This window comes from Chroicocephalus ridibundus, chromosome 10, assembly GCF_963924245.1.
Source record: "Chroicocephalus ridibundus chromosome 10, bChrRid1.1, whole genome shotgun sequence".
Taxonomy (NCBI): domain Eukaryota; kingdom Metazoa; phylum Chordata; class Aves; order Charadriiformes; family Laridae; genus Chroicocephalus; species Chroicocephalus ridibundus.
Window position 1 is genome coordinate 5,560,542 of NC_086293.1, and position 25,837 is coordinate 5,586,378.

The window sequence follows — 25,837 nt, forward strand, 5'->3', positions numbered from 1 at the left end:
TTATTTCCAAATAGAGATCAGATTAAAGCGATGAGGTGGCTCGAGCAGAGGACAGGGGGGGCTCGAGCAGGCACAAATAGCTCCCCCTTCGTCTCTGACAGGTCCCCAAAGCAGGCCTAGAGCAGGAGACCCCCAAAAGCCCTTCTCCACCCCTCCACCGCAGGCTGAGATGGACTCTTCTCTCCAGCACCCCAACGCAGAAGCCCACGTCCCTCCGCAGCCACGTCCCCAAAGGTGTCCTGCCACCTTCTTAGAAGGGTCTCCCCAAATGTGCTTCAGGCCAGAGAGATCTAGAGTAAATTCATCACTTTTTTTACACATGCAGGTACCTAACCTTGAAGAGCACACCATGCCAGGGGTCAGGAAAATGGTCCCTGTAGAGCCTCTCCAGGCTTCTCTGCTCCAAAATTAACTCTGCTTGATCAAGCCCCCCCTCTCTTCCCCCCAAGATTGTTTTCCATCCCTCTGAACCCTCTTTTCATGATCCTTTGGACTCTCCACCCCATTCCACCCCGGTCAGCAGTCAGCCCCAAGTGATACAGGCAAGACACGGCTCATCTTCTGCAGGCATCGGGGGGCAATGGTTTTAAACTAGTGCAGGGCGGGTTTAGATTAGACATTAGGAACAAGTTCTGTACAACGAGGGTGGTGAGGCGGTGGAACAGGCTGCCCAGAGAGGTGGTGGAGGCCCCATCCCTGGAGACATTCCAGGCCAGGCTTGATGAGGCTCTGAGCAACCTGATCTAGTTGAAGATGTCCCTGCTGACTGCAGGGGGGTTGGCCTAGATGGCCTTCAGAGGTCCCTTCCAACCCAGCCCAGTCTATGATTCTACGACTGGCCTCACCCGCTGCCCTGGGGATCGGCACCACTTTCATCACGGCTTCACCCCCCACAGCCCTTCCCTGCAGCAGAGACCCATCTCCTGGGAGCTGGCACCAAAGGGTGAGGCGCACCCATCACCCCCGTGCTCAGCGCCCGAGCTGCAACAGGGAGGAAACGACACTGTGTTAACAAGTGCACACGGCAGGGTATTTTATTCCCTAAAGACATGTTTTTAGCCAGCGCAGGTACTGAGGCTTTCAGCCTGACGCGGCTAGAAATGGGAACCATCACAAACTCGTGCAGTGGAGTGCCGTAGCGAGGTACCTCACCAAGTCTTCTCTGAGCAACTTGAACAGCTCTGCTTCAGCCGTGGGGCAAGAGGAGACCAGTGAGCTCCTGCCCCACATCTTTGGCTGAGGAACCCCAAACAGGTTCAGTCTCCCTGCCACCCCTGAAGGGAGCCCTTCTCCAGCACTTCTTCAGGCCGTTCCAAACCCTCAAATCACTAAGCAAACCAGTTTCAAAAGAACAAAGCACCCTGCAACCTAATTTAAAAAATTAGAAATTCATACAAACAAAGTTTCACACCAACACATGCCAAGAACAGAGGTTGCATCAGCACATCGACCTTCGTTTCCAAGCAGGGCAGGGGGTCACCCCCGACACCCTCCTCCCCAGGTCAGCAAAACCACAGTGGAATTCATGGCCCAGACCAGGGCAAGGCAGAACCGCCCCCAGGTCAGACTTGTGGGTCTCCCCAACCCACGCAGGCCTGAAGCAAAGGGAAAGTGATCGATGTGATGGTGAACATACAGCCACCCTGCAGCCACGCAGGCCAGGGCTGCTCTGCCCTGTGCACACTTCTTCCTCCAGGAAACTTTCTTGGAACTATTTACACCAGGCACAGAGCTGGTCCAGGTCCCTTCTCCCGGTTCTTGCTCCAGACTGACATCCCAGGTACCGTTTCCACACCTCTCGCTTGCAGCTGCATCCAAGAAGTGCAGTTCTACCTGATGTCAGAGCGCCCAACAGCAGAGCTCTGAGCAGGAAGGTAAGGAAACCCTGTTTATTCTGCACAAAAATAGGTAAAATGAGGGGGGTAAACCAGTCCAAGCATTAGCCGGAGGCTTGGTCTGCTGTCAGCTTGCTGCAAGGCCAGGATTCTCCCCAGGCCAGCTCATCTCACCCACGCTGCACAGCAGTGGTTGCGTGTTGCTCTGTGCCGGGCCCCGGGCGAGCATGCCCTGCCCTGCGGCCACCCTGCACGGCCGCTCCCCGGGAAGGCAGGGGCAGTCACTGCAGGAAACTGTCGAGTCTGGCTTGGCTGCTGCTGGAGGAAGATGCGGAGGGAGCTGCAGACGCTGGCCTGGAGACATTCTTCTTCTTGCTCCTCACTGCTAACGGACGGATTTCTGACAGGTTTGTCTGAAGGTAAAACTGTCAAGGAAGGTACAGAGCAGTGCCCTGAGGATGCAAGTGACCCAATACCTGCTGCAGACCAGCCTGAACCGCAGACCTGGGACCCAGACATACGTTTACAGCCAAAGAAAAAACTCGTGCAGGCTTTGCCCCCTACCCACAGCAGCAGAGCTCAGATGTGCTCCTGTCCCACGAACCAAGGGATGCTCCCCACTTCTACTGAATCATAGAGTGTGTTGGGTTGGAAGGGACCTTTAAAGGTCACCTAGTCCAACCCCCAAATGCTACCCCAAATGCTTCAATGCTACCTCTCCTATCCTCTTGCACACAAAACAGTACTGAAGCTCTAACAGAGCTTCAAGACCTCCCCTGTGCAAGGAAAGGCACAGCAGCCAGAGCCTGCAGCCTCCCAAGGCAGAACAACCCCAAGACAAGAGCCCTTGGAGCAGACAGTCCTGTAACTCACATGGCATCATACAAGTCTTCAGAGACATTTAGTTTTTGCCACTTCTGTGTCTCTGAAGTGTAAAAGGTCTTGCCCAGCCACTCGCTGCAGCACTGAAAGGCAGGAGCAGGCCAGGCTAGCAGAACTGCAGGGTTACCCAAACCAGCACACCGGCTGAGACAAGTGAGCTGCTCCCTCTATCAGCCATGCGCGAGGGGCAGCGCTGGGACGGCTGCCCACCTTCTCCGTTCACCTCAGGCGAGCAGCAGGGGCACATCTGGCCCCAGAGACCTGGCTCCAGCATCTCCCTGCATTAGGTACCTCCACCCCTCCACGGCGAGGCCACAAGAGCAGCAGCCCACAGCTTCCCAGCTGGTCCCACCACCCAAGCTGATCCCTTCTGCTCTGCTTCAGCTTCCTGATTTTCTACAAAGAGCAAAAAAACCCTCAAAACCAACACCGGGAGCCACAGTGGTGTCAGAGCCAGAGTACCTACCACACACCCCTCTGACAGTACTGCCTGAGGAAGGCAGGTGAGGGGCAGCCTCCCCACGGGAGGGGACGCTGCTCCTGCGTGAGGAGTGGGAGTCAGAGCAGCTCCCCACACGCACTGGGTGAGCTCGGCCCACCCGCTCCTCACCTGCTGCAGGGCAGGCACGGCCGAGCAGCAGCATCCCACAGGAACGAAGGCTTCGGCTGTACGGGCTGGCAGACATGTGGCCAGGAAAAAGCTGCGCTACGCTGCTGCTCAGAGATCCCACGGGCACAGGCAATCCCTGCAATTTGTACCGATTTCTAGTTGAATCTCTTCTCTGAATGAGCCACCTCTGATAATGCTCTCAGCAAGTTCAGGTCCTTCACGCCTTTGCTGAGCTCGGACTTGTTTAGAATCAGACAGAGAGAAATCTAACGGTTCCTTGAGGGTCCTAGCTCATTTTTTGTTGACTGGGGGGCAGGACTCCCCAAGATGCCTGAAACTGAAGAGGAGGAACAGACACGAGGTTCCCACAGCATCACTACTGCCAGGCAAGCTGCAGGAAAGGATACAGGCTGTATGAACTTTGTTCTGCCGCCCAAGCCATCATACCCCATCCTCACCTAGAAGAGAGAAAGAAATGAGCCTGGAGCAGCAGCACAGAGCCTTGGCTACCTCTCCTCATGTTGGTTATGGGGAAGCAGGAGCATTACAGGCCACAGGTTCTGGGTAGGGGTTACAAGCACCTGGAAACACTCAGTACTTGTGTTAAGCCCTCACCTTTGTAAGTAAGACAGACCCAAGGTTATTAGGAAAGATTGGGTATCTTGGGCACTTACGGAAGCAAGCCGAGCCTTCCATGAAGAAAGAAGGCTTAGGATTTTGTCACTAGGACTGAGGGATAAGAGGAAAACACCCCAGGCTCCAAGGAGGTGGAGAAATGGGACATGGACGGCCATTTAATTTAACCTGCTGCCAGGAAGGGAATGAGCATCTGTCATCCCTGGAGCTCTGCAGGACTGGGAAGTAGCCAGGTTCATGCTCCAAGATTTATTTTCCACATGCTGTATGTGGGAAGGTAAAAGCCTCATTTGCTTTGTCCTGTAGGGTCACTTCAGGACAGAGGTGTGCAGTGCCAGCCCTCAACAAGCTCACCAACTGGACAGTCATACTTACAGTGCCCGTGTTCTTGTGGGGACCCAGCAAGCTACCCGAAGATGGCTTCTTGGCGAGAACAGAGTTCCTGATGTATGTTGGCAGGAGTCCTTTAAGAGCATCAGCCTCCAGATCATCTGCCCAGTTCTGTCCCACAAAATAACGAGAAAAGCCCTTTAACCAGCATGATCTGCTGAATTTAGTCCACATACGGGGAGCACTAATAATGCAGACAGCTATTTAGGGTAATAGTTACTGCTGTACCACATGTCAAGCCAAAGAACAGCAGCTTCAAACCTCCCACTGCGGCTCATGTGGAACGGCACCTGGGAGGCAGGACACCGCACTCCGCAAGCCTGGGAGAACAGCCCCCTTTGCTGACCCCACAGCCCTTGCGGTCAGCCCCACCTCCTGTTTGCCAAGCGCATTTGAGGCAGGATAATCAGCAAGAAGCACGTGAGTCTCCATCTTCCCTCTCCTGCCCAATTCCAGGAGGGCTGAGGCAGCAATAGAGTGTTTCTAGGAGACTGTCAAGCAAAGCACTTTGAAGGATGCGCTGTGGTTCTATAGATGGGCCTCTCTACGGTCACAGTGTCTCCCGCATGGGGAAAATGGGTCCCTTATCCCAAGCTTATTAACAGCAGAATCAAAGAGGTGATACAGAAATCAAGATTAGTCCTCTTACCTCCACTGTTTCCTTCAAAACTTTCTTTGCCAGATTTACCACAGGAGGCCTGTAAGAAGCACAAGGAGCAAATCAGCAGAGATTTATTGTTCAAGTGCAGCTGGCAAGGACAGACAAGGCCAAGCAAATGACGGCAAAACTTGCAGCACGACATCAGGCAGCTGGAGAGCTATCTGATCTCACACAGCAACTTTCAAAGAAAAGAGACTTTGATCTCTTTTAGAAGCAGAAAGAGGGAAAACTCACGGCTTTTTATCCAGCTTCTGCCTTTTTGTAGGGTTGAAGAGCGATCTGCAGGGCTGATGCTCAGGGGTGTCCACATCAAAAGTGGCATCCAGATTGATCTCATCACTGTGGACTGGGCAGTGGAGCTTCGGGTGCCGCAGTTCCACAGGAGTGGGGCTGCAAGGCCACGCAAAGTGTCAGCCATCAGGAGGCCACCGCCTGCCACCCAGCCAACGAGAGGAAGACAGAGCTACGCGCTACATGGTTGAGTTGCCAGACAGCAGTGGGACCAGGACCAGAGCCCCCTTCTGCTTACAAGTCACAGAAAGGACAATCCAAATCCCAGAGTCCATAGTCAATGTCCCAAACTACTGTTCACCCTCGGATGTCCTGTGCTATAACAGCAGCACCCTGAGCCCAGGGAAACACAGTGGCACACTGCTGCCCTGTGTACACAACCCAGCTTGCTGCACTTCGGTAATAGCACAAGCTCCTCAGTAGAAAGAGTTTGGTAAGAATGTGAAAAATGCCCTTTTTCAGGCTAGGTTCCTCTGCCTGGCAAAGATCTCCAGTCCCCATGTGCCAGCACACGCTTGCTAAAAGACCAACTCTGAGGCAACCAGAAGAGCAGCTTTAGGGGTACTTCCCTGTCAGGACACAGTGACAAAGAGTTTCTCAAAACCTAGCCCATTCATCCACCCCTTCCTGACCCAAACCCTGCAACACACACTTTTTCCAGGCAAACCAAACACCATCTTGTCAGCAAGAAGAAAACACCCAAAATAGGATACAAGCAACAAGACAACTGTGCTACTGCAGTGCCTGACAGACTATCACATCTCTGCCTTCCCAGCTAGTTAAACTGTCAACTCTTACTTTGGACCTGCCATCTCCATCCTCGGCCTGTATCCAAGGAGGCACTTCACTAACCTTTCAAAGACAAGTCGACTGAGTGTCTCTCTGGTTACAGATGGGACCTTCAGAGTATCCTGCAGGATGTCTATCTTCTTCTTCAAACTCTGGAGGGAGGAGGGGAAGCAGACCACAAGATAAGGAAAGATTTAGTAGTGTATACTTTGTCCTTTTTTCATAAATCAGCCTCAGGTGGAGCTCAGAGGTGGGGCAGATAAGAGAGGTAAGGTGGACTCGGTAACCTAGTCACTGAGCAAGAGCCAGCATAACTCCTGGCTTTGCAGCTGCAGGCCGTGGCCAGCTGCCAGTTACTGCAGATCGAGGAATGGTATTCTCACCAATATCTCCTTGTCCGCATTCTTCAGATCCTTCTGGGTGCTTTTTAACTCCTCGTTTGTCTTCTCCAACTCTGAAACCGTTTTCTGCAGCTGCAGAATAAAGCGCCCCCAAACAGCAGAGTGCTGGTTATAACACTGTAGGTAAGAGAGACTGCGGATCCCCCATGAAAGCAGCATGCCCTGCGGCACATGCTACTTTCCCGTTCCAGAGCTCAGTTTTCCTGTGGCAGTCTCTGACCAATCTCTCCTGTATCAGAGCAATGGAATTGCCTGCCCATTTCCTCAAGCTGCCTGCAGAGGGATCTCCAGGGCTGCTTGCCCAACACAAACCTTTCTATAGCATTTCCCGAGCATTTATGCCTGATGGTGACGGCTTTTCCCTGCTCTAACGTTCGGTGACTGCATTCTGAATTCCTGAAGGACCCCAGAGCACAGGAATTAAAAACCACAGGCTAGGGGATGGTTGTGCATCAGCAGTACTGGCACACGGACAAGCCTGATTCAACAGGCAAGCGTGCCAGGAGCAGGGGGTCGAGGAGTGGGCTGCTACCACATCAGAGACTTGTGTGGGTTCAGGAGTCTGAGCCAGACCACAAAGTGTCGGTACAGTCAGCTTTACCTCAGCCGAGCCCGGAGCCTTGAGTGCACTGACTCGCATCCTCCTGACCCGAGCCGGTGATTGCAGTTTGGCACTGACTCAAGCAGAAGCAGGCCGATTCCAGCAGCAGCACCTCGTGTAGGGGGTTAACTCACTTGGGGAGCAGCACAGGAACCTGAGAACCTCCTCCTCCATTTGAGGGGACCACAAGAACTATGGCCAGCTAACAAAAGTAGGCCAAATCCACCCACAGACTCTCACTTCGTGAGCTTGGACACGGGCCTGCCCCAGGGAACACCTGTGCCTCGGAGAGCCAGGCTACACACACATTTTTCATGGGGACTTGCTACCAAAACTGACAGAAAGCAATCCCCGACCTGAGCTAAGAGAGCCCAGCCAGGCCTGGAGCAGGGGGAGCACAGCAACAGAGGCAAGTCAGCAGCTCCAAGCTCTGAGCCAGGTCAGGACCAGCCCAGGCAGACTCGGTGCAGAGCCACCTGCACGTCCTCTCCACGTCCTCTCCACACCTCGGGGACCTCTCCTGCCTGGGCCCAGCATCACACAGGAATTGGTTCGGTTGGCTGAAGGCACAAGGCTGGGCGTGATTGTGGTTGTGTCAAGTCAGGGCTAAGCCCTACTCAACCGGTGCTAGCTCTAAACCCCTTCCCACCTTTCCTAGGGGCCCGATTCTGCAGCAGGAACTAGCTCATGCTCAGCAGTGTGGCAGGATGAAGGTAGTGCCGCTTCCAGAGCCCACTGCTTTGCAGTCCAGGCTCCCTGCCAAACTGTCTGGCTCTGCATATGCTGCCCCACCAGTGTCCCCAGAGACTGCACTCCTGACAACAGCCCACGAGCTGCTCGCTCACCGCAGCATCACACCCTGACCCAGAAGCCCCAGCCTGACACTTCCACACCACCTGTACCACTCAAGCAGCGCTCAGCAAGTGAGGGGGTCACTGCAGAGGGTTTGGGACACAGTTATTGACGGAGATCTACAGACCAGATGTCACCCTGACGACTCACACTCTCCCTTTACCTTGTTATTGACAGAAAACAGCTCCTTCTTCAGCTTCTCTGTCATCTCACTAGAGATCTTCCGAGCCTCCTTCAAGTTTTCATATTCCCTGCAGAGACCAGAAGAGTTACGCTGTGTTTACAATGGGATTGAGCTAGAACTTCTCAGAGACAACCCATGCCTCTTAATTTGAAGCTCTGGAACTGCAGAGCCACCGGAGAAAACCCAGGAGACATAAAGCCCTTAAGGGAACAGAGATGAGTGTACCAAAACTGACCAACAGTGTGTCAAACATACTGCTATACCATGGGGAAGAAAATCTGCATGGGATACCATGCCTGAGAACAGGGTCTGAACAGATTTCACCGGCAAAATGGAAACCAGATCCAGAGACATTACAGTTGCCAGTGGAAAAGACAGACAACAGAGCAGCCTCCATGCTGGAAGCAAATACAGGACTTTGCTTTAAGTGACTTTTCAGAGACTTCACACTATTGGCCATGCGCATTCATTCCCAATTACGCCACAGGGACACTTGCCTCATTACAGCTTTGTATCAAAGCTGCAATTATTCAGCTGCCATCAGAAGGGACCCAAAGAAGCTGTGGGTTTTGCCCAGCAGGACCAGATGGATTTCTAGGTAGGGGAGGGCAGCACTGCAGATTCGCCTTGCCAGAGAGTGCTTGAGCCCACAGCTGCACAGTGCAATGCAGCAGAGGGTACAACCTGGAGCCCCCCATCCACTCATTTTCCCCCAGGCGTGAGAGAAGAGAAGGAATAATCATCATCACCTTATAGGTGCACTGACAACTCTGGAGACAGTTCCCATGGTGACACACATGTCACTACAGTGACAACAGGAACAGTTCAGTGTGACAAGCTCCAATCTAGGTCCCCAGGATCTGTCAGTCAAAACCCACTGGAGGCCCAAACAGGCAGCAAGAGCCCCGCAGAGCCTGTGTGCCTGCCGGTACTCAGCAGAGGGGTCTCCCTGGGCACACCCAGGACACTAGAAGCCAGCCAGCCCCAAGCCTGTAGCACCTACTTTTTCAGCGAGACACAGTAGATCGCAAGCTGTTCCACTGCTGCCTGCCCAACTCCCATCTCTCTGATCATCTCCTCCACTTCGGGGCGCTGGCTCTGAAGCAACAGCTCAATCCTGCACAAAAAAAGAAGTACCTTCAGCTCATGAGTCACAAACAGAGCTGGGAAAGAGATTGGAGCCCTGCTTCCCTCCAACGAACCGGTGCAGCCTAAGCTCCCACTGCAGGCACTCTGGATGCCATGGCGGGGAAGAGAGAGAGACAACTGCCCCACCACAAGCAGGGCTTTTTGCTAGGGAAGAGTAACACTACATGGACAGACTAGAGAAGGGGCAGCCGTACCCACATACTGCACATGGGGACAACGTCCCAGCTCTTGGGCCCTATAGCCCTGTGGCTGACACCGTTCCTGGGCTCTGCCCCAGTGTCTCCTGATAACAGGAACAGCACATAGCCATGCTGGGAGCAATGGAGTTGAGGCCAGTCTGCACACAATACCATGCCTTGCTGCTGTTTGGGGAGAGCAGCCACCTGGAAACATAGCAGGGGCAAGAGCAGGCCTGCTAATGCATCAGTTTCCAACCTTATGGGGTAAAATGACCAAGCACGTGGAGGTGGATGTTGCAGCAGGCACCGCAGGAGCCCTCCCTCCCTGAGGAGCGGAGAAGCATGCAGCCCAGCCCACAAGGCCCAGGGAGAGGCCGGGATCTCACCGCTCCATGCTTCTCAGCTTGTTTCGCAGACGGCGGGCCTCTTCCTTTGAACTTCTGTTATCCTCCTGCTGCTGCTCCAGGAATTTCATCTGCTTCTGCAGAGAAGCAAGCACACACAGACTGTTAGGAAGGCTCCAGGGATTGTTAGAGAAACATCCTGGCTTATGCGCACTGCGGGCAGCTGGGAGCATACATTGGCTCTTAATGCTATCACCACCTCAGCAGCCCAGGATTACGGAGAGTTTAGCTCCCTCCCCGCTGCACCCCTAGCTCTGCTCCTTGCAAGCGCAGCAGGGTCTCAGTGCTAATCGCAAGATGAGTCTGGTGCTGAAGCTGCGTCGCAGCCTCCTTTCTGCTGCGAGCGTTTGTGGGGCTGTGCAGTACCCCATCTACAGCAACAATTTGTTTTTCAAAAACAAGGGAGTCCACGGCAAGCAAACCTTGCTATTGCTTTCTCCTCCATGCACAGCTGATCTCTTTTCCTTTAGCCTCCCAATTCTCCTTGCTATTAGCTGCTTAAAGCAGAAATAGGAATGCTGAGTGGGTCTCTTCCGGGAGACCTCAGCCAAACCAGACACCTACCCAGCACTTCTCTCGCTTGCCTGGAAAGGCTGCAAGCCGATTGCAGCCATCACCTTTCCAGCAGCAGGCAGCAGTAACAGAGAACCTCAGCTGAGCTGAAAAAGCACAGATCTGCAGCGTGGCAGAAGACAGGGGAAAGCTGGCCTGATTTAGCACCGTTCCAATGCATCTGCCTTGTCTAGGTTTGTGTGTGCCTGGGCACCTCACACAGCGCCTTCAAAAGGCTCTGGGCCTGGTTTAAGCACAGTGCTAACTCCAGGGAGAGGCCTCACCAAAGACCATCACCTCATAAAGCTCCCTTCCATGCAGAAGTGAAAGGATTTTATCTGCTTCCTACCACAGAAACGAAACAGCTGTGAAACTGCTGGGACTTTGCAGAGGGACAGCGTTGCAGGTTCACATGTTACTCTTGCTTAGGCAGAGCCCATCTTTGGCTCTTCCTAACCAGAGCCCTCTACACTTCAGATCCCCAAAGCAGTGTTTTGTACCAGGTTGGAGCAGAGTCCCTTGCCTCAGACGGCCTGAAACAGCAGCAAATTCTCACACAAAGGTTCAGCAGCAGCTGACAGTGCCAGCAGAAGACAAGAACGGCCCACAGCCTGTGGGCTTGACCTGCGTCACAGCTAGTTAAGCTTGTATTTTCACTGCAGAAGTTTAGTGCTTTAATCTTTAATGATGAAGTGTAAGACAGCGCTTGGCATTCAGCTTGGAAACCTCGTACACAACAGAAAAGATACCTCCAGGTCCCTAATCCTTCTGCCCTGCCTAGCTTTCATTAAAAGGACTTAACCACACACAGAAGGTTTTGCAACAGGCAAGATAACCACAGAGCCTCCTCCTGAGGTGCCAAGGCAGGAAAGCCAAGCACAGAGATGTTGAGTTGAGCAGCAAATACCAGCTTCCACTGTGACAATTGTTTCTGCAGGAGCAGGGAGCATCAAAAGTATCCTGCCACTGGTAGACCTGGGATCCCAGGAGCATGTCTGGCATGGCACAGACCCAGGCCACCTTTGCACCCAAGCAGATTGGATATAAACCCATGGTCAGGGAAAAAAACATTGTGCTGGCTCACAGCAAGACCTGTCTGGCATTAATTCCTTACTATATCTCTCCTTCTGCCCTGTGACAGCACCACGTTGCTAATGTCAGGCAGACCTCCTGGACTGGTTCCTCTCAGGAAGAGCCCAGCTGCAAGACGACCCCACAACCCATCTATAAGCTCTCCCTGGGCCACTTGACCTTGGAGGTCAAGGAACACGATGCAGTTTAGGCTCTTGGGTTGGACCCGTAGCCCAAGGGGCAGAGACCTTGGGAACTGCAGTTGACCCCTACCCTGCCTTTCAGCCTGCAGCTCACAACCCCACCTGCCTGAACCCCATCTTCTTGTGACCAGCACGTCATCTTCACACAGAGAAGACTGCCCATCCCAGCCCACCGCCAAGGCAAAGTCACTCTGCTCACTACAAGACATCCCAACAAAGCAGCTCCTGCTCTTACCATCTTCCACTTGCTGTTTACGCATAGTACATGACTACACACTGAGTCACTGCACGCTGAAACACAACAGGAATATTTGATCCCTGGACTTCACACATTACTAACCTAACCGAAGGAAAGCCCTGGCAACAGAACAAAGACAGGAGAGTTAGCTGGATCAAATCCCACTCAGCTGAAGCTTGCAACTCCCCCTCCACATATTTCAGTTTGATTTCTCCTCCAATCAAACCAAGAAACTAATTTTCCTTGAATCCCGCCTGGTCTAAACCCATTTCAGAAGAACATTCTACCGCGGGGAGCCGGTGTTTCGGCAATGGAGCGCTGGGGCCAGTTCCCACTCTTGGTTCATGCTGCTACCTTTATGATCAGCGGTACCACTTCATTAGCAAGGCTCAGCCAGCATCCCCCAAGGCTGGGCTGGCGTCTCTCCCCCATTTCAGCCACCTCTGCCTTGAGCCTGCAGCCACTCGTATGCAAAACACAGGCCCTGGCTTTTATGCCTCTGAATCACGCCTGGGGTGGAGTGCACTCAAGACCTCAAGACCAGCGACACCACTTGCTTCAGGTTAATAAACCCAACACAAAAACCCAGCTACACTGCCCTTCTGTCATTCAGAGATGAAGGAGACAGGAGTCTCAAGGCACTAGATCCAAACTCCCACCAGCGCAATCTCTTTATTAGCAGGGCTTGCAGAGACCTTCAACAAAACTAACACCAACTGTACAATGGTTAGTGCCAAAGTCCTGCCAGGGATGGGAAAGGTACCTTGAGAGAGGAGCACAGCATCTCTGTCTCTCCCAGCACCTTCTGGAGCGATTCTATTGTGGCATTGCGCACATCCAGTGTGTCCCTCAGCCCATCCACAACAGCCTGGCATTCCCGCTTTTCTTTCTCTGGAAAAGAAAAAAAGAAAAAGGTTATGACTCGGTAACCCAGACTTCAGCTGCCCCACAGCAGCAGGAGCACAACAAACAGACACTGCTTGCAGTCTCAGGCTCCAGGCTGCAAGAAGTTGGCCGTTCCTGTAGAGAGCCATTTCCCTAAGTGCTGTCTGCACCAGGGTCTGTACTGAGCAATTGCTTCTCCCAGTGCCAGCAGGCTTCAAGATTTTCTTCACTAAAGATAACAAGTTCCCTTTAATAGCTTTCCAGCGCCAGCCCCGCTAGCATTAAGCTGATGCATCTTAACTCTTGCATGCTCTCAAAGCCAGGCTTCCACAAAGAAAACATCTCTCTTGAGTTACACTGAGCTGCCGCAGAGCTGGAGAGCAGAGTCCTGAGCTCAGCCACTCCACATGGAACCTTACAAGCGGGGAAGCCCTTCGGGGGCTGTCGGGCGGCTGCGTACAGCGATCCACCACGCTGCTGCGTCACCACGCTGCTGCAACTACCCTCACCACAGCACCTACATCAAAGGGCAAGAGGCAGTAAAGCAGAGCTCTGCTGGGCTCTGGGGACTTTGCGGAAGATGCGACAGCTTAAGTAGATTCCCCAGAGCACCCACTTTTTGCAGGTCACAAAACCTTTGAATCCTCCTGTCCCTTCCCCAGAAAAGCAATCCAGGAACAAAGCACGTGCCTCTGACCACCAGAGAGAAGGGAATGGAAAACAACACCAGATTTCAATTTGTTTTGTCAAGAGAAGGGAAGAACAGCTCACAGAGCAGCCACCACCATCAGGAGCTGACAGACCTAAGCAGGGAACAGCTAGCGCCACTGGAAAGCTCGAAGCAGCTGGGCAATGAGGGAAAGTAGCAACCCCCCTTCATCTAACCCCACTGAGAGCAGGGTGGAGTCTTCAGCTCAGCATCTTCTGCCTTTGCTAAAATTGCCCGTGGCTCCAGCCTGACGATAGTGGAGAGACAGTCAGAGCCCTTCCAAAAAGCTGTTTCTCCTTACAAGCAATCCAGTTTCAAATTTGCCACCATGTCCCACAGAAGCATGACCTGCAGTGCAGCTTCACTGCTCGATCAGACAGTAAAAGAGCCACACGGGACTGGGGAAGAAGAGAGGAACATATCCCAGCAGAGGCACGCAGGTGGCTAGGGAAACACAGATTTCTGAGTACAGCATTTTTTCTCCATTGATCTGAATAACCCTTCCTCTGAGGCAGCACAGCCTGGAGATGTTCCCTTGGCATTTGCAGGGACTCCACATCCACCAAGAGAGTTAGGGCTTCCCCCTCCTCCGTTCCCAGTTGCCCAGAGGCAGATGGCAGGAGTCAAGCCTCCCCGTGCTGCAGGAATGAGTTTTCAGCTCATTCGGAGTGCCTCCCACAGTGCCTGCTGGGTCTGCGCGTAGCTCCGCACCTCTAGAGCCATTTGCAAGCTGATCAGAGACTGGCAATTACACAGCTCCTCTACAGCACACAGCACAGAGCACATCTTTAAGCGAAGAATTTATACACAAGAACCACCAGAGAGCAGAGTGCCCACAGCAAAAGAGGCAGGAGGTGGGAAGGAGCTTCTCGTTTCCAATATGAACAGAGAATGGGACAGGGAATGTCAAATCCAACCTCTACTCACCAGAAGCCGAGAAGACGAGCAGGCCTTCGAGCAGTTTTTCTTGGATAACATCCTAGCAAGAATCCCAGCCACCTTCCCCAGAAGATCTGGCGCTCTACCAAGTCACTAAACTCAACCAAGCTGGCAAGAGAACAGGCCTCAGAATAGAGACGTGCAGACCATCCAATTCTGCTCTCAGGCTAAGGATTGAATCCTCAATCTACTGGCTATTCATGTCTGTCTCGTGCACGCAGGGAAGGCAGAGGAAAGACGACTCTCAGGGCGTGGGTGAGCCCCCAGCATTCTTTAGATTTTTTTTTTTTTCTTCCCTTCTGCTAGTGTGTCTTTGGATTTCTGTCACTCAGACTGACATTTTCCTTTCGCTGCTCATGACTCATGTTCTGATGACAGGCTGCCTACAGACGATGCTTAAAACCCATCGACAAGTCTCCAGGGCTTTTGCTTTTCCTGCCTCCCTCAAACATCCTCTAAAATTAAAGATGGGAAGATGGAAACGCACACACTGAACTCAGTCTGCTCTTTGCGCGACACATGTGGCACTGCAACAGCCAAACAAATCCAAAGCCCTCCCACTGCTGCTTTTGGGCACCACTTTTACCCCCTCATCTGTTAGAAGGAACAAACCTTTGCCATGTACAGCTGTGAATTTCCCAGTGAGCAAACCAAGGGTTTTGCTTTCAGCAACCCTGCTCCAGATATGGCTGTGCTACGCTTTTGTAGCTTGTGATTAGGAACCGGGGCAAAAAAATCGCATCTGTGTCTCTAAACTTGCAGAGCACTCCCCAATTACAGCAGAACTGGGCCAGGCTGCGGACTCTGGCTCTGTCATAGAAGCTTTATACAGCTTTAGGTGGTCTCGCTTTGGAAAAATTTCCAGCAAAACAGTTTGCAGCCTGCACCATTCCCTTGGCTTCAGAGAGAGATGGGCTCTGCGTAGGGGTTCCTCAGGGCTGGACAAAGCACCTAGCACAGACAGAGCCCAGGACCCACCGATCGCAGGCTGCCGGTCGCCCGCAGGCAGCTGGAACTCACCTTTCATGGAGAGCTGAGCCTTCACCTTGTCCAGTTCATTCTGAAACACAACACAGAAAACACGATTAGGAAACACCTTGCAGTGGAGCTTTCGCCAGATCTTAAAAGGACCTGAGAGGTTTCTTGGCAGGACATTTGCACCATCCAGGTGCTAAGAAAGGAATATGGTAACAGCAAGCACCAAGCAACAAGCAAGTACTATCACAGGGAACGCAAAGAGCACCTCCAACTGGCATTCTTCAGGGGGAGAAGAGAAGATCCCAGTTTCGTCTTAGCCTTGTCAACCTTGTGTTTCTCACACTGTCAGTCATCTTGTTTTAGCTGAATAATTTTGGAAAGCTCTCAGGGAAACACAGGAAATCAGACAGGAACAATTTTTATAACATTTTACCTAAACAAGGCAATAAGGCAGGGATGTTGCCAGACTATGCGGATTGAGGGTTGCTTTGAACTGATGTGAACTTTAATCAGGTGCAGGTGGGAGACAGGAGGGCATGTCCAAACATCTGAAAAGGTAACCAAGCATACGATCAAAAGGCACCAGCTAGCATTCTGACAGACACTAAACTCACTGCAGCTCGGGATGCTGATATGAGCAAACAGCTCAGTCAAATGGCCATAAACAGATCACCAACAAACCAATCCATACCAAACTGAGGGCATGTAACATCTCCTGGGTGCCACAAGGGTCTGGGGAAGGTCAAATGTTTCTAACGCCTTCATTAAGGATCAGAAAGAGGGAGCAAATGCCCCATAGTTTAAATTACAGATGATGAAGGGATATGGCTTAAGAACGCTGGCAAATAGCCAAAGGAAATGTAGAGCGGTTACAAAGAGAGGCTATCTATATATATTATGTATATTTTTAAAAAGAAACAGAGCGAGAGAGAGAAACATATACAGGAAAGAGTCAACAGAAGATGACTTAAAAAGCTGTGTTAGAGAACTGCAGAGGAAAGCACATAACAAGTCAGGCAGGAACTGCAGTGGAATAAAACCACAATAAAATGCCAACACAGTACTGAAGCAGAGCACACAAATCTGTGCAACCCAGAAAGCCACATGCAAATCTGAGCTGAGAATAGCACTACCAGTGACCATGGATCTGACAGGACCAGAGCAAAGCTCCGCTAGTGATTAAATAAAGGCAGGAAAGAGAATATGGGATGTAAAGCTCAGTAAGCAGAAGGGACTCAACGCAAAGCCTAGCAGAGCTGACTTGGATTTGCCCCCGGGGGGACAACAGCTGGAGGGCTGACATGGAATTAGCTCTGCTGCAGGAACTATCCTGAAGTAGCTTCCTCAGAGTCCTATTCAGGAACGATTAGTGAGCTCACAAGATGTGCTAATTAGCCTAATAGCAAAGAAATCCCAGGCTACTGCGGGCAGCTATGTAACATTACCTCATTCATCAACTTAATCTGAACTCCCTCATCCTCCACCTCTGCTCCTAAAGGCTGCTCCCAGTTTTCACTCCTCTCATAGAAGCTCTCCTCTCTCTGACAGCCTGAGGTACAAGACCGCATTTTCCCCAAGATCAAATGAGTTTATCCTGACCACACACAGGCAGCTGTCCCCCCAGGTTTCTAGCCTCCAGCAGGTTTACAGGCAGGAATTCTTCTCCTCCTCCTGTCTCCTTTTCACCAAGCTGAACAAGCTGAAATCTCCTAGTCTCCTTTGGAAGAAGGGCTCTCAGCTCTCCGGATCATGAGCTACTGGAAGTGTCAGGTTCCAGATGAGCCTCACTGAGGTGTTACACCACAAAACTCACGCTCTTCCTGCTCTGGGAACAGCCACATGGAGACTGTTCCGATCACTGAGGACCATCTTTAAGAGCAAACAGAGGATAAACCAAGGCTCAGCACCCAGAAGCGCTTGGACACGTCACAGTGTTCAGCCTGTGGTCTGCAGCTACCCCAGGGAACCAAGTTCCCTCCAGTGTTTCAGATGAAACTGATGCTTGGTGATGGGAAGCAAAGCAGCCCCAGCACTCCTTTGTAAATATTTCATAGCAGAAGTGAGAGTAAAGAATAATATGAAACACAATTATTATCCAAAAGATAATTTGAATAATTCTGCAACAACAGGAAGACATTTCAGATTATGAGGGAGCTCTTCTGAGCTCCTTACAACTGGGTGCATAAGACTGGTTCTCAGAAGAGCATCCCAAGCTTGTCTCCCCAAGAGAAGCAGACCTCAGCTCTGCACTCAGCTTTTCAGCACGCTGAAGCACGCTCCTTTGCACCCCAGTCCAACCTTTTCATGGCAGGAGGCCAACTGCTCATTTCAGGACATCTGTGGGCTGCACAGATAGAGCTCCAGTTGATTACAGAGCCGAGTACCACTCTATGCCCAGGCTCTTCGAGGGACAAGCAGTGGTTGGGAACAAACCCTGTATTTGGGGGCTTTTTCAGGTGAAATCACTTCAGGCTGAGGAAGTCACCAATTATTTTCTCAGCTTCTAAAGAGTCTGAGAGCAGTCCACTATGTGTCTGCTTCGCTGAACTCCTGCCCAGGCCAGAAGCAGACACCCCATTGCAGACAGAACTCCAGTCTAGCTGGACATTAAATCCCACCCACGATGGTTGCCCATGTTATTAAGATGCTCCGTGTCCTCCAGAAACAATGCAGCACACAACACAGAACTGGTGACAAACCAGCATCAGCCCAGCAACAACACAAATCAGTGCACGGGGCTGTAAATACCCATACAAACTAACGATGCTGATCTACGCAGGAAATATTTGGTTCTTTCCAATCAGATAGTGACCTCAGTGCTCTCATTAGGAACACTGCACACTCAGGGCTAGATGTTGCTCTGGTGGCCACACAACAAACTTTGTAGGAGCATGATGAGTTACCATCAAGCTTGTTGTGCAGAAGCGGCTCCACAGTCCTGCCCTTGAGCAAGGGAGCAGCTTTTCAGCACAGCCGCCCTGGAGGGGAAGGCTGGGGGAACTCATCTTAGATCCCGGGGTGGGGGTGAAAGGGAACAGAAAGCTTTTCTAGGGCAATTTTCTCCAGTCAACCCATTTCTGAGTCACTCATCTATTTACACTTGCGAGAACAGATCTGAATATGTACTAAAGGCAATGTTTATCTGCTCCGAGCCATTGCTTTGCTTCTAGGGCACACAGCTTCAGGTGCCCAGAGGTGCTTTTTCATTTCCTCAGCACACATACTTTGGCCTTCAGTTTCTTTATTAGCGGTCTTCGAGAATGACAGTGCTACTGACATTATAGTCTGGCTGGCTTTATTTTAAAAACATACGATATACATATAGCATTGTCATGGCAACTGCTAATTATGGTAATTGCTGCACATGCTGATTCTAAACACAAGAGGGTACAGGCATCCCATTATACCAAGGTCAACCAATTACTTTTTTTTTTGGAACACATAACTCCAAGACATAAGGAGCCATGCTTCATCCACACTAAACAAAGGAGAACATGGAACAGCCACTCTGCATTCTTCCTGTCCCACCTCCAGCCCTCTGCACCTAAGGATGGCACTTGGAGAACATCACCCAACACCCCAGCTCCAGCCAGGATCTGCCCCGAAGGACCCAGCCTCAGCACTGCCCACTGTCCACCACTACTGGTGCAGCTTCAGGCAGTCCTTTTTCTAATTTCTCTTGGGGAATCAAGACTTTACCACCACCTTGCCCCACTTCCTTACAGTCTGTGCAAATGAACCTGCCTGCACAGCAGTGAGGAACTGACACTTCCTTCAGCAGCCCCAGAGAGGTTAGCAGGGCTCACGCACAACTGAGCCACAGACACCAGCAGCAATTCATTGCACTTGGGATTTTCCTCCTCCTGCCTTTCGGAAAAGCTTTGTAGCTTCATCTCCAAGGTTTCAAGACCCAAGGGAGAAGCAGCAGTTGGATGTTTATTTGATGCTGCTTCAGGAGGTTTCCAGGTAAGGTGAGAACCACAAGGAAAAGCAGTGAAGTAGAGGAGGCTTCTTGAGTCACCACAAGAGATTTGGTCGTAGGAACTCTAAGCCACCACAGGGAGACTTCCTTACAACACAGCTGAGACTGGGAGAGGACTAAGAGGGAAAACAGAGACAGGCAGGAGATACTAATGTGCTTCAGGTCTCAAACATGAGCACAGCACAATAAGCATCAGCTCAGGAAGCAGCTGTTGGCAGAGAACCAGCAGCCCAGGCCACACTTCCAAGATGCTCAAGCATCACACAGTGGAAGAACCCAGTCAAATTACCTGCAAAGTCTCTGCATCTGGTGCCGTCTGCTCCTCCAAGGCAACATCAAAAAACAACTTATTGATGATGTGTCTTTTGCCGACCTAAACACAGAAGACAGAAGAGGTTAATGGGCACGGATATGGAAACACAACAGATATGGAAGACAATCAGAGAGGGAGAAGGTCCCATCTTGTCAAAAGGCCATGAAAGGCGAGTCAGATAACGTTCTTGACACCATTAGTGACGATGCTCTGCTTTGGCTCATCAGCACAGCAGCAGACACCACCACCCCCCCTCACCCCCAACACAGCTTTGGGAGCACGACTCCAGCCAAGCTCCTGAGCCGCAGCAGAAAGATTCAGGCATTTCTGAATCAAGCGCAGTCTGTTCTCTGGCAGCTAAGGCCCAAGCAGCTGACGCTGAGCTAACACGATGCCAAATCCTAAGACAGAAGTACGTGCTGCTTTCTGCAGGCAGAAGGTGCTGTAATTGAATTTGATAGCTCTCCACACCTCCCCCATGCAGTTACAGCTTTGTGTTTTAAGTATTATATACAGTCATGACACCAGCTAATTGCATAGTTACTGCTACATAAGATGTTATTTCGCGATAACTCCATGGTAACCCAGAGATGTAAGAGGCAGTGAAGAACAGAGGGAATCAACAAGTCAGGGAAGGAACAAGGGCCAAGACCTTGAGAGGAAGAAAGAAGTACGAACATAGAACAAGCCCAAACTGCAGCTGGCTAAAAACCTACATCTGAGCATAAGGCAACATCTCCTGCAGACACTACGCGCCAAGACCTACTGGTGGCATCAAGGCTGGTGACACAAGAGACTTCAAAGAAGTTCAGGTCCCAATTAAGCCACTGGGTCCCCAAGCCTTGACTTCTCGTCTCAGAAGCAGAGCACATCTCTCCTTCCCTCCCCAGCCTTTGCTTTTCTCAACAGAGGGCTGAGTGCCACAAAGCAAGGACTCAATTTTAAGAACCACGTGCAGCAGAATGGGCTGCTCACCTGATGGCAAGCAGCAGGGTACTCTAGAAACGCAACTCTCATGTCCTGATTAACCCCTTCCAGCCCTTTCTATTATCATGCCAACACCTACTCAGCCTAAATAACAGCAGTGAAAACCCACAGACGCTTCCTAGAGAAGCTACAATACAGAGAGCAGGAAGACACCCTGATCAGAAGGGGGGCTGAGGGAAGTTCAGCCTCTAAGCCTTTGGGGAGATATTTTTAGGGAGAGAAAGTTCTCGCCACTTCATACCACGAACCTTTTCCTTGTGTCACCACAGGCCCAGACTACGGCTCCTTGGTGCCGCTTAGCAGAGCATCACGCCACAGAAATACAAAAGTGTACAGAGGTACAATACAACGGTTTTACCTGGATTCTGCACTGCGGGCAGGTGCGGCTTGGTGCTGTGTCAAACCACTGGGTGAGACTGAGAAAGGAAAAGAAAATATACGGTAAATCCTTAAAATCCAAAAACACTGCTCCCAGGGGCCACCCCCCAACTCACCAGGAGACAGCAGGAGGTGACTCCTTTTTACAAACTAAAAACAGAAACGCAAACATTTAGTCCAGAGGTGCAGCTAACGGGAACGTCATGTTCCAGCAGGCGCACTCTACCTTCGCCTCCGAGACAATTCCCAGCTGAATTTAGCGTGCGAGCTTATCTTTACCAGGACAGAGTTTTTACAGAGCTCAGATCTCCCTGGGAGAAAGTCTTTGAACAACTGTAGCTTTGCAGGAGTGAACGGATCCACACGCGGAGCAGCACAAGAGCTGCTATATCAGGATACAACAGCCAAGAGATCCCCAGTTTGGTCAGCTCCAAAGGGTGCCACTGACACCAAACATGTGTCTACGGAGCGAGGGAGATGGGGCCGGTCTCTGCTCCGAGACGATGAATGCAAACCTGTCAGGCTCCCCAGGAGAGCTACTAATGCATTTTGCAACCAAGCCATCACGTCACACTCGGAACAGTTTATTTTTGGAGCAGGATAACAATCTGGAGCTGGCAGGTTAGCTTTGGAAGCTCTCCCTCCTCCGTTGGTTGTTAGAGGAGAGCGAGCCTGAGCTGTGCTGCTAGTTAAGAAGTGACCATTGCACCTGCGAGCGATGGTACCTCTCCAAGTTAGTTAGCCAAGGAGAAAAGCAAATGCCTGCTCCCTCCCCACATGCAGAATTTATTTCCTCAGAAGAACCATTCCCTTCCAACATAAACACTGGCAGAACAGTTCCAGCAAAAGCATGAAATTGCCTGGGAAGCTTCACTCATAATCTAACACCGCTCCTTCCAGATAAACACCCTGTGTAGGAGCAATCTGCTGGCACCGGCCCTTCTGGAGAAGGAAGGGCCACAGGCAGAGGAGCGACAATGCGGCCAAGGCTCCAGCGGCAGCTTTGTGAGGTCTTTTAAATCCCTGCAAAGCGGAATCCCTGCCGCTACGGGTGACACAGCGGGACGAGGCCGTGCCCGCCGCAACCGAGTCACGGCCGGTGCCAGCAGCGCCGCGAAGGCCCAAAGCCCCCTCAGGGGGGAGCAGCCGGGCCTCCGGGGGAAGGGGCGACTGGGCGGGACGGCTGCGGGCGCCGGCTCGCCCCGGCTGAGAGAACCCGGAGCCCTACTGGGGGAGCTGCCGGGGCCGCCCGGAGCACCCACCCCGCTCCCCGCCACAGGACGGCCCCGGCGGGTAGGCCGCTCACCAGGTGCGGTGGAAGGTGTGCCCGCAGGGTACGGCCGCCACGTCCCGCTCGTTGTCGAAGAAGTCGGAGCAGATAGTGCAGTGGGCGCGGATGGGCATGGCGGGCGGTGGGGAGGGGGTAGGGTGCGCTGAGGGGGGCGGTGGGGATGCGGCCCCCGGTACCGGAACGCCAGCGCGGCCCTGCGCGATTCAAATCCGGCCGCGCGCCCGTCGCTTCCGGCCCTGCCCGGAAGTGACCTCACGGGACGAGCGCGGGCCCCGAGCTCCCCGCTCCCTGGCCAAGCGCGGGGGCGTGGCCGGCGGGTGGGCGTGGCCCGGGAGCGTGGGCGTGGCCCCCCCCGGGTCCCCCTGCCCGCTTGCGCCCGTGTACCCTGAAGCCTAACGATGGCGGGCGGGCCGCCAAGCGGCTTCCCGGGGTTTGGCCGGGACGAGCTGCCGCAGGGCCCCGCTGCCCGCACTGTAATGTCCCTCCCAGCCTGCCCGGGCCGCCCCACCTCACCCAGCCCTGGCGGGAACACGCCACGCACCGCCGGCGCGCGAGGCAGGATGCTGGCACCCTGGGCCCAACAGAGAGACAGGGCAGGCGGCGCTGGTGCTGTCTCAGTTTGTCCTCAGCGGGGTCTTTATTTGCCAGAGATACAGCGTGGGGGGTGCGGGGGGCACGCGGGGCACCGGCGGCAGCCGCAGGCAGAGCCGGCCCTGCAGGCATGCAGCTGCGAGGAAGGGAAGCCGGGACCGGGGAGGAAGGAGTGGGCATTTGGGATCCTCCAGACACGACTCGTGGGGGGCCATGTGGCATCCCCCAGGCGGGGGGACCCTGTGCTCCCTCACCCCCTGCAACGTGTCCCCCCCCAGGGCCCTGGGTTGAAGAGGGGGTGCCCGGCGCTCCGCCTGCTGGGGCCCCCCCTCTGTCCTGACGGCCCTCCCTGCGGTCCCACACATGCACGCATGTCCCGGGGGGCCCCGCATGATATTCCTCCCCCCAAACCCACGGGGCATGTGGCCGGGAGGTGGGCTGCCCCGTATCTCTGGGCAACCCTGGAGGGGGACGACGGCGGGGGACAGACTGAGAGAGCATGGGGGGGACAGACTGACCGGCAAAGACACCGAGGGGGCCGGAGGGGTGACCGGGGAGGACGGGCTCCATGCAGGGCTCTGCCCCGTGGCCGGCTCTCCGTCGGGGCACGTAGAAAAGGGGATGCAGGCTGGGGCGCAGGGGGGACCATGCCAGGGGCTATGTACAGAGGGGGGGCGCGGGGGCCACCGCCGCTCAGCCGGTCTGCTCGCTGGGGGCCTCGGTGGTGGCGGCAGCATCGGCGGCGGCGGTGGCAGCCCCGTCCCCATTACACGTGGCAGCGGGCGGCGTGGCAGGAGCAGGGGGCTGCGCGGTGGCGGGCGGCGTGCCAGGGGCCGCAGGGGCCGCAGTGTCCGTGGCGGCGGTGGCGGCGATGGCAGCGGTGGCAGTGGTGGCGGCGGTGGTGGTGGCAACGGCAGTGGTGGCAGCAGCGGCAGTGGTGGCAGCGGTGGCAGCGGTGGTGGCCGGGGCCGTCTCCGTCTGCTCGGGCGCCCGCAGGCGTTTCATGAGCGTGGTCACTCGCACGGCTTTCTGTGGGGGGAGAGGGGGAGACCGTGGGGCGTGGGGGCTCTCCTGCCTCCGGGCCCCTCACCGGAGCATTGGGTCCCCCACTGGGGATGCCCCTGGGGGCTGGTGGTGTTGCCCCAAGGCTGACAGCCCTGCGATGGAGGGGTGAGCTCGGCTGACAGGGGAAACTGAGGCACGGGGCACCCCCACCCACCTTCCACTTGGCCCGGGCGAAGTTCTTCTCGATCTGGGCGCAGACGCCATCCTTGATGTTCTTGTCGGAGGCAGCATTGCCGGAGATCCTGGGGAAGTGGGGAGGGGTGAGTGGTCCCCCCTGCCCCCCCATCCCTCCACCCGCCCCCACCGCCCCTCACCACTCATGGGAGATGGCCTCCTCTGCCGTGATCCGCTGGTCCTGCTCCACCTCCATCAGGCGTGTCACCAGCTCCTTGGCTGGGGGCACAGGGAGGGATGTCAGTGCTGGGGGGGGAGGCAACGTGGGACCCCATGTTCCCCTCCAGTGCGCGGCTCACCCGCCTGTGAGATGTCGTCCCAGTATGGTGGGTCGAACTCGTAGTCCCCGGCCAGGATTTTACGGAAGAGGTTCTTGTCATGGTTCTCGTAGTCATCCTCATCTGCCTCCTCATAGAAGGGGGGGTTCCCCGAGAGGCTGGGGGACAGGGTGGGGTGCTCAGCCCGATCCATGGCCCCCGGCCCCCCACAGCCACCCCGGCCCTCGCCCCGCACTCACAGGATGTACATGATGACGCCGATGGCCCAGCAGTCCACTGGCCGCCCATACCGCTGCCGCCCCACCACCTCTGGAGCTGCGAGGGACAGGAGAGCGGCCCTGCCCTGGGGTCCCGAACCCCCTGGCCCCTTGTCCCCAGGGTGATGGGGAGCAGGAGGGACCCAACAGGAGCACCCGGGATCATCCATGGGATAATGAGGAGCAGGAGGGACCCACCAGGAACAGTCAGGATCAGCCCCAGGGTGATGGGGGAGCAGGAGGGACCCACCAGGAGCAGTCAGGATTGGCCCCAGGGTGATGGGGAGCGGGAGGGACCCACCAGGAGCAGTCAGGATCGGCCCCAGGGTGATGGGGAGCGGGAGGGACCCACCAGGAGCAGTCAGGATCGGCCCCAGGGTGATGGGGAGCAGGAGGGACCCACCAGGAGCAGTCAGGATCGGCCCCAGGGTGATGGGGAGCGGGAGGGACCCACCAGGAGCAGTCAGGATCGGCCCCAGGGTGATGGGGAGTGGGAGGGAACTGCCGGGAGCACCCGTGGCCGTCAGGAGGGACACAAAATGATCCTCCAGGACCGGTCCCCAGGGTGGCGAGAAGCAGCAGGGACCTGCTGGGACCCCGAAAGCACTGCCCGCCCCTGCGCGCCTGCCCGGCTGGCTGTCACCCACCCAGGTACTCGGGGGTGCCGCAGGGCTCCTTGATGAGCCCGTTCTCCAGCTTGGCCAGGTGGAAGTCGCTGATGACGATCTTGGAGTTCTTCAGGCGGTTATAGTACACCAGGTTCTCCAGCTGCCGGCGCAGGGGCTGTGAGCGCCGGGGCGGGGGGCACGCCAGCACCCACAGGTGCTCCCACCCCCCCGCCACACACCTTGAGGTTCCTGTGGACGATCTTGAGCGAGTGCAGGTAGGCGACGGCCTCCAGCACCTGCCGGATGACGTTGCTGGTGTCCTTCTCCGAGTAGTAGCCCTGGTCCAGGATCCAGTCGAAGACCTCCCGGCCGGTGGCCCTGCCGACAGCAGCTCTGCCGAGATCTGCGCGCCCCCCACCCCCGGGGGGGGGGACACCCCCAGACAGTGCCCTCCCGCCGCACCCCCCAAACTTA

At 54.3% G+C, this 25,837-nt stretch overlaps 2 protein-coding genes across 5 annotated transcripts in view; both read right to left on the bottom strand.

Moving 5' to 3' along the window:
• TRAIP (TRAF interacting protein) lies at positions 1-23,551 on the bottom strand. 4 transcript variants are annotated; one of them, XM_063347930.1, is made up of 15 exons: positions 22,932-23,551; positions 21,080-21,137; positions 19,711-19,794; positions 15,482-15,521; positions 12,692-12,819; positions 9,847-9,941; positions 9,136-9,249; positions 8,112-8,199; positions 6,478-6,567; positions 6,158-6,246; positions 5,249-5,404; positions 5,003-5,051; positions 4,339-4,464; positions 3,735-3,785; positions 1-2,248 (listed from the first exon to the last, which is right to left on the bottom strand). In XM_063347930.1, exons 1-15 carry the CDS (start codon positions 23,549-23,551, stop codon positions 2,117-2,119), a joined length of 1,920 nt encoding a protein of 639 aa, XP_063204000.1. In that variant the 3' UTR covers positions 1-2,116. The 4 variants fall into 4 exon arrangements, with proteins under 4 accessions (XP_063204000.1, XP_063204002.1, XP_063204003.1 ...); XM_063347932.1 differs by having other exon boundaries at positions 22,406-22,961; XM_063347933.1 differs by lacking the exon at positions 22,932-23,551 and adding an exon at positions 21,216-21,406.
• The window catches only part of CAMKV (CaM kinase like vesicle associated), a 7,643-nt gene continuing 4,916 nt past the window's right edge, over positions 23,111-25,837 (bottom strand). The window contains exons 5-11 of the mRNA XM_063347934.1: positions 25,603-25,741; positions 25,403-25,523; positions 24,738-24,813; positions 24,520-24,656; positions 24,361-24,439; positions 24,201-24,288; positions 23,111-24,010 (exon numbers count right to left, since the gene is read on the bottom strand). Coding sequence (XP_063204004.1) covers positions 23,675-24,010; positions 24,201-24,288; positions 24,361-24,439; positions 24,520-24,656; positions 24,738-24,813; positions 25,403-25,523; positions 25,603-25,741 — 976 coding nt within the window. The 3' untranslated portion in view covers positions 23,111-23,674. The remainder of the gene's footprint in view (positions 24,011-24,200; positions 24,289-24,360; positions 24,440-24,519; positions 24,657-24,737; positions 24,814-25,402; positions 25,524-25,602; positions 25,742-25,837) is intronic.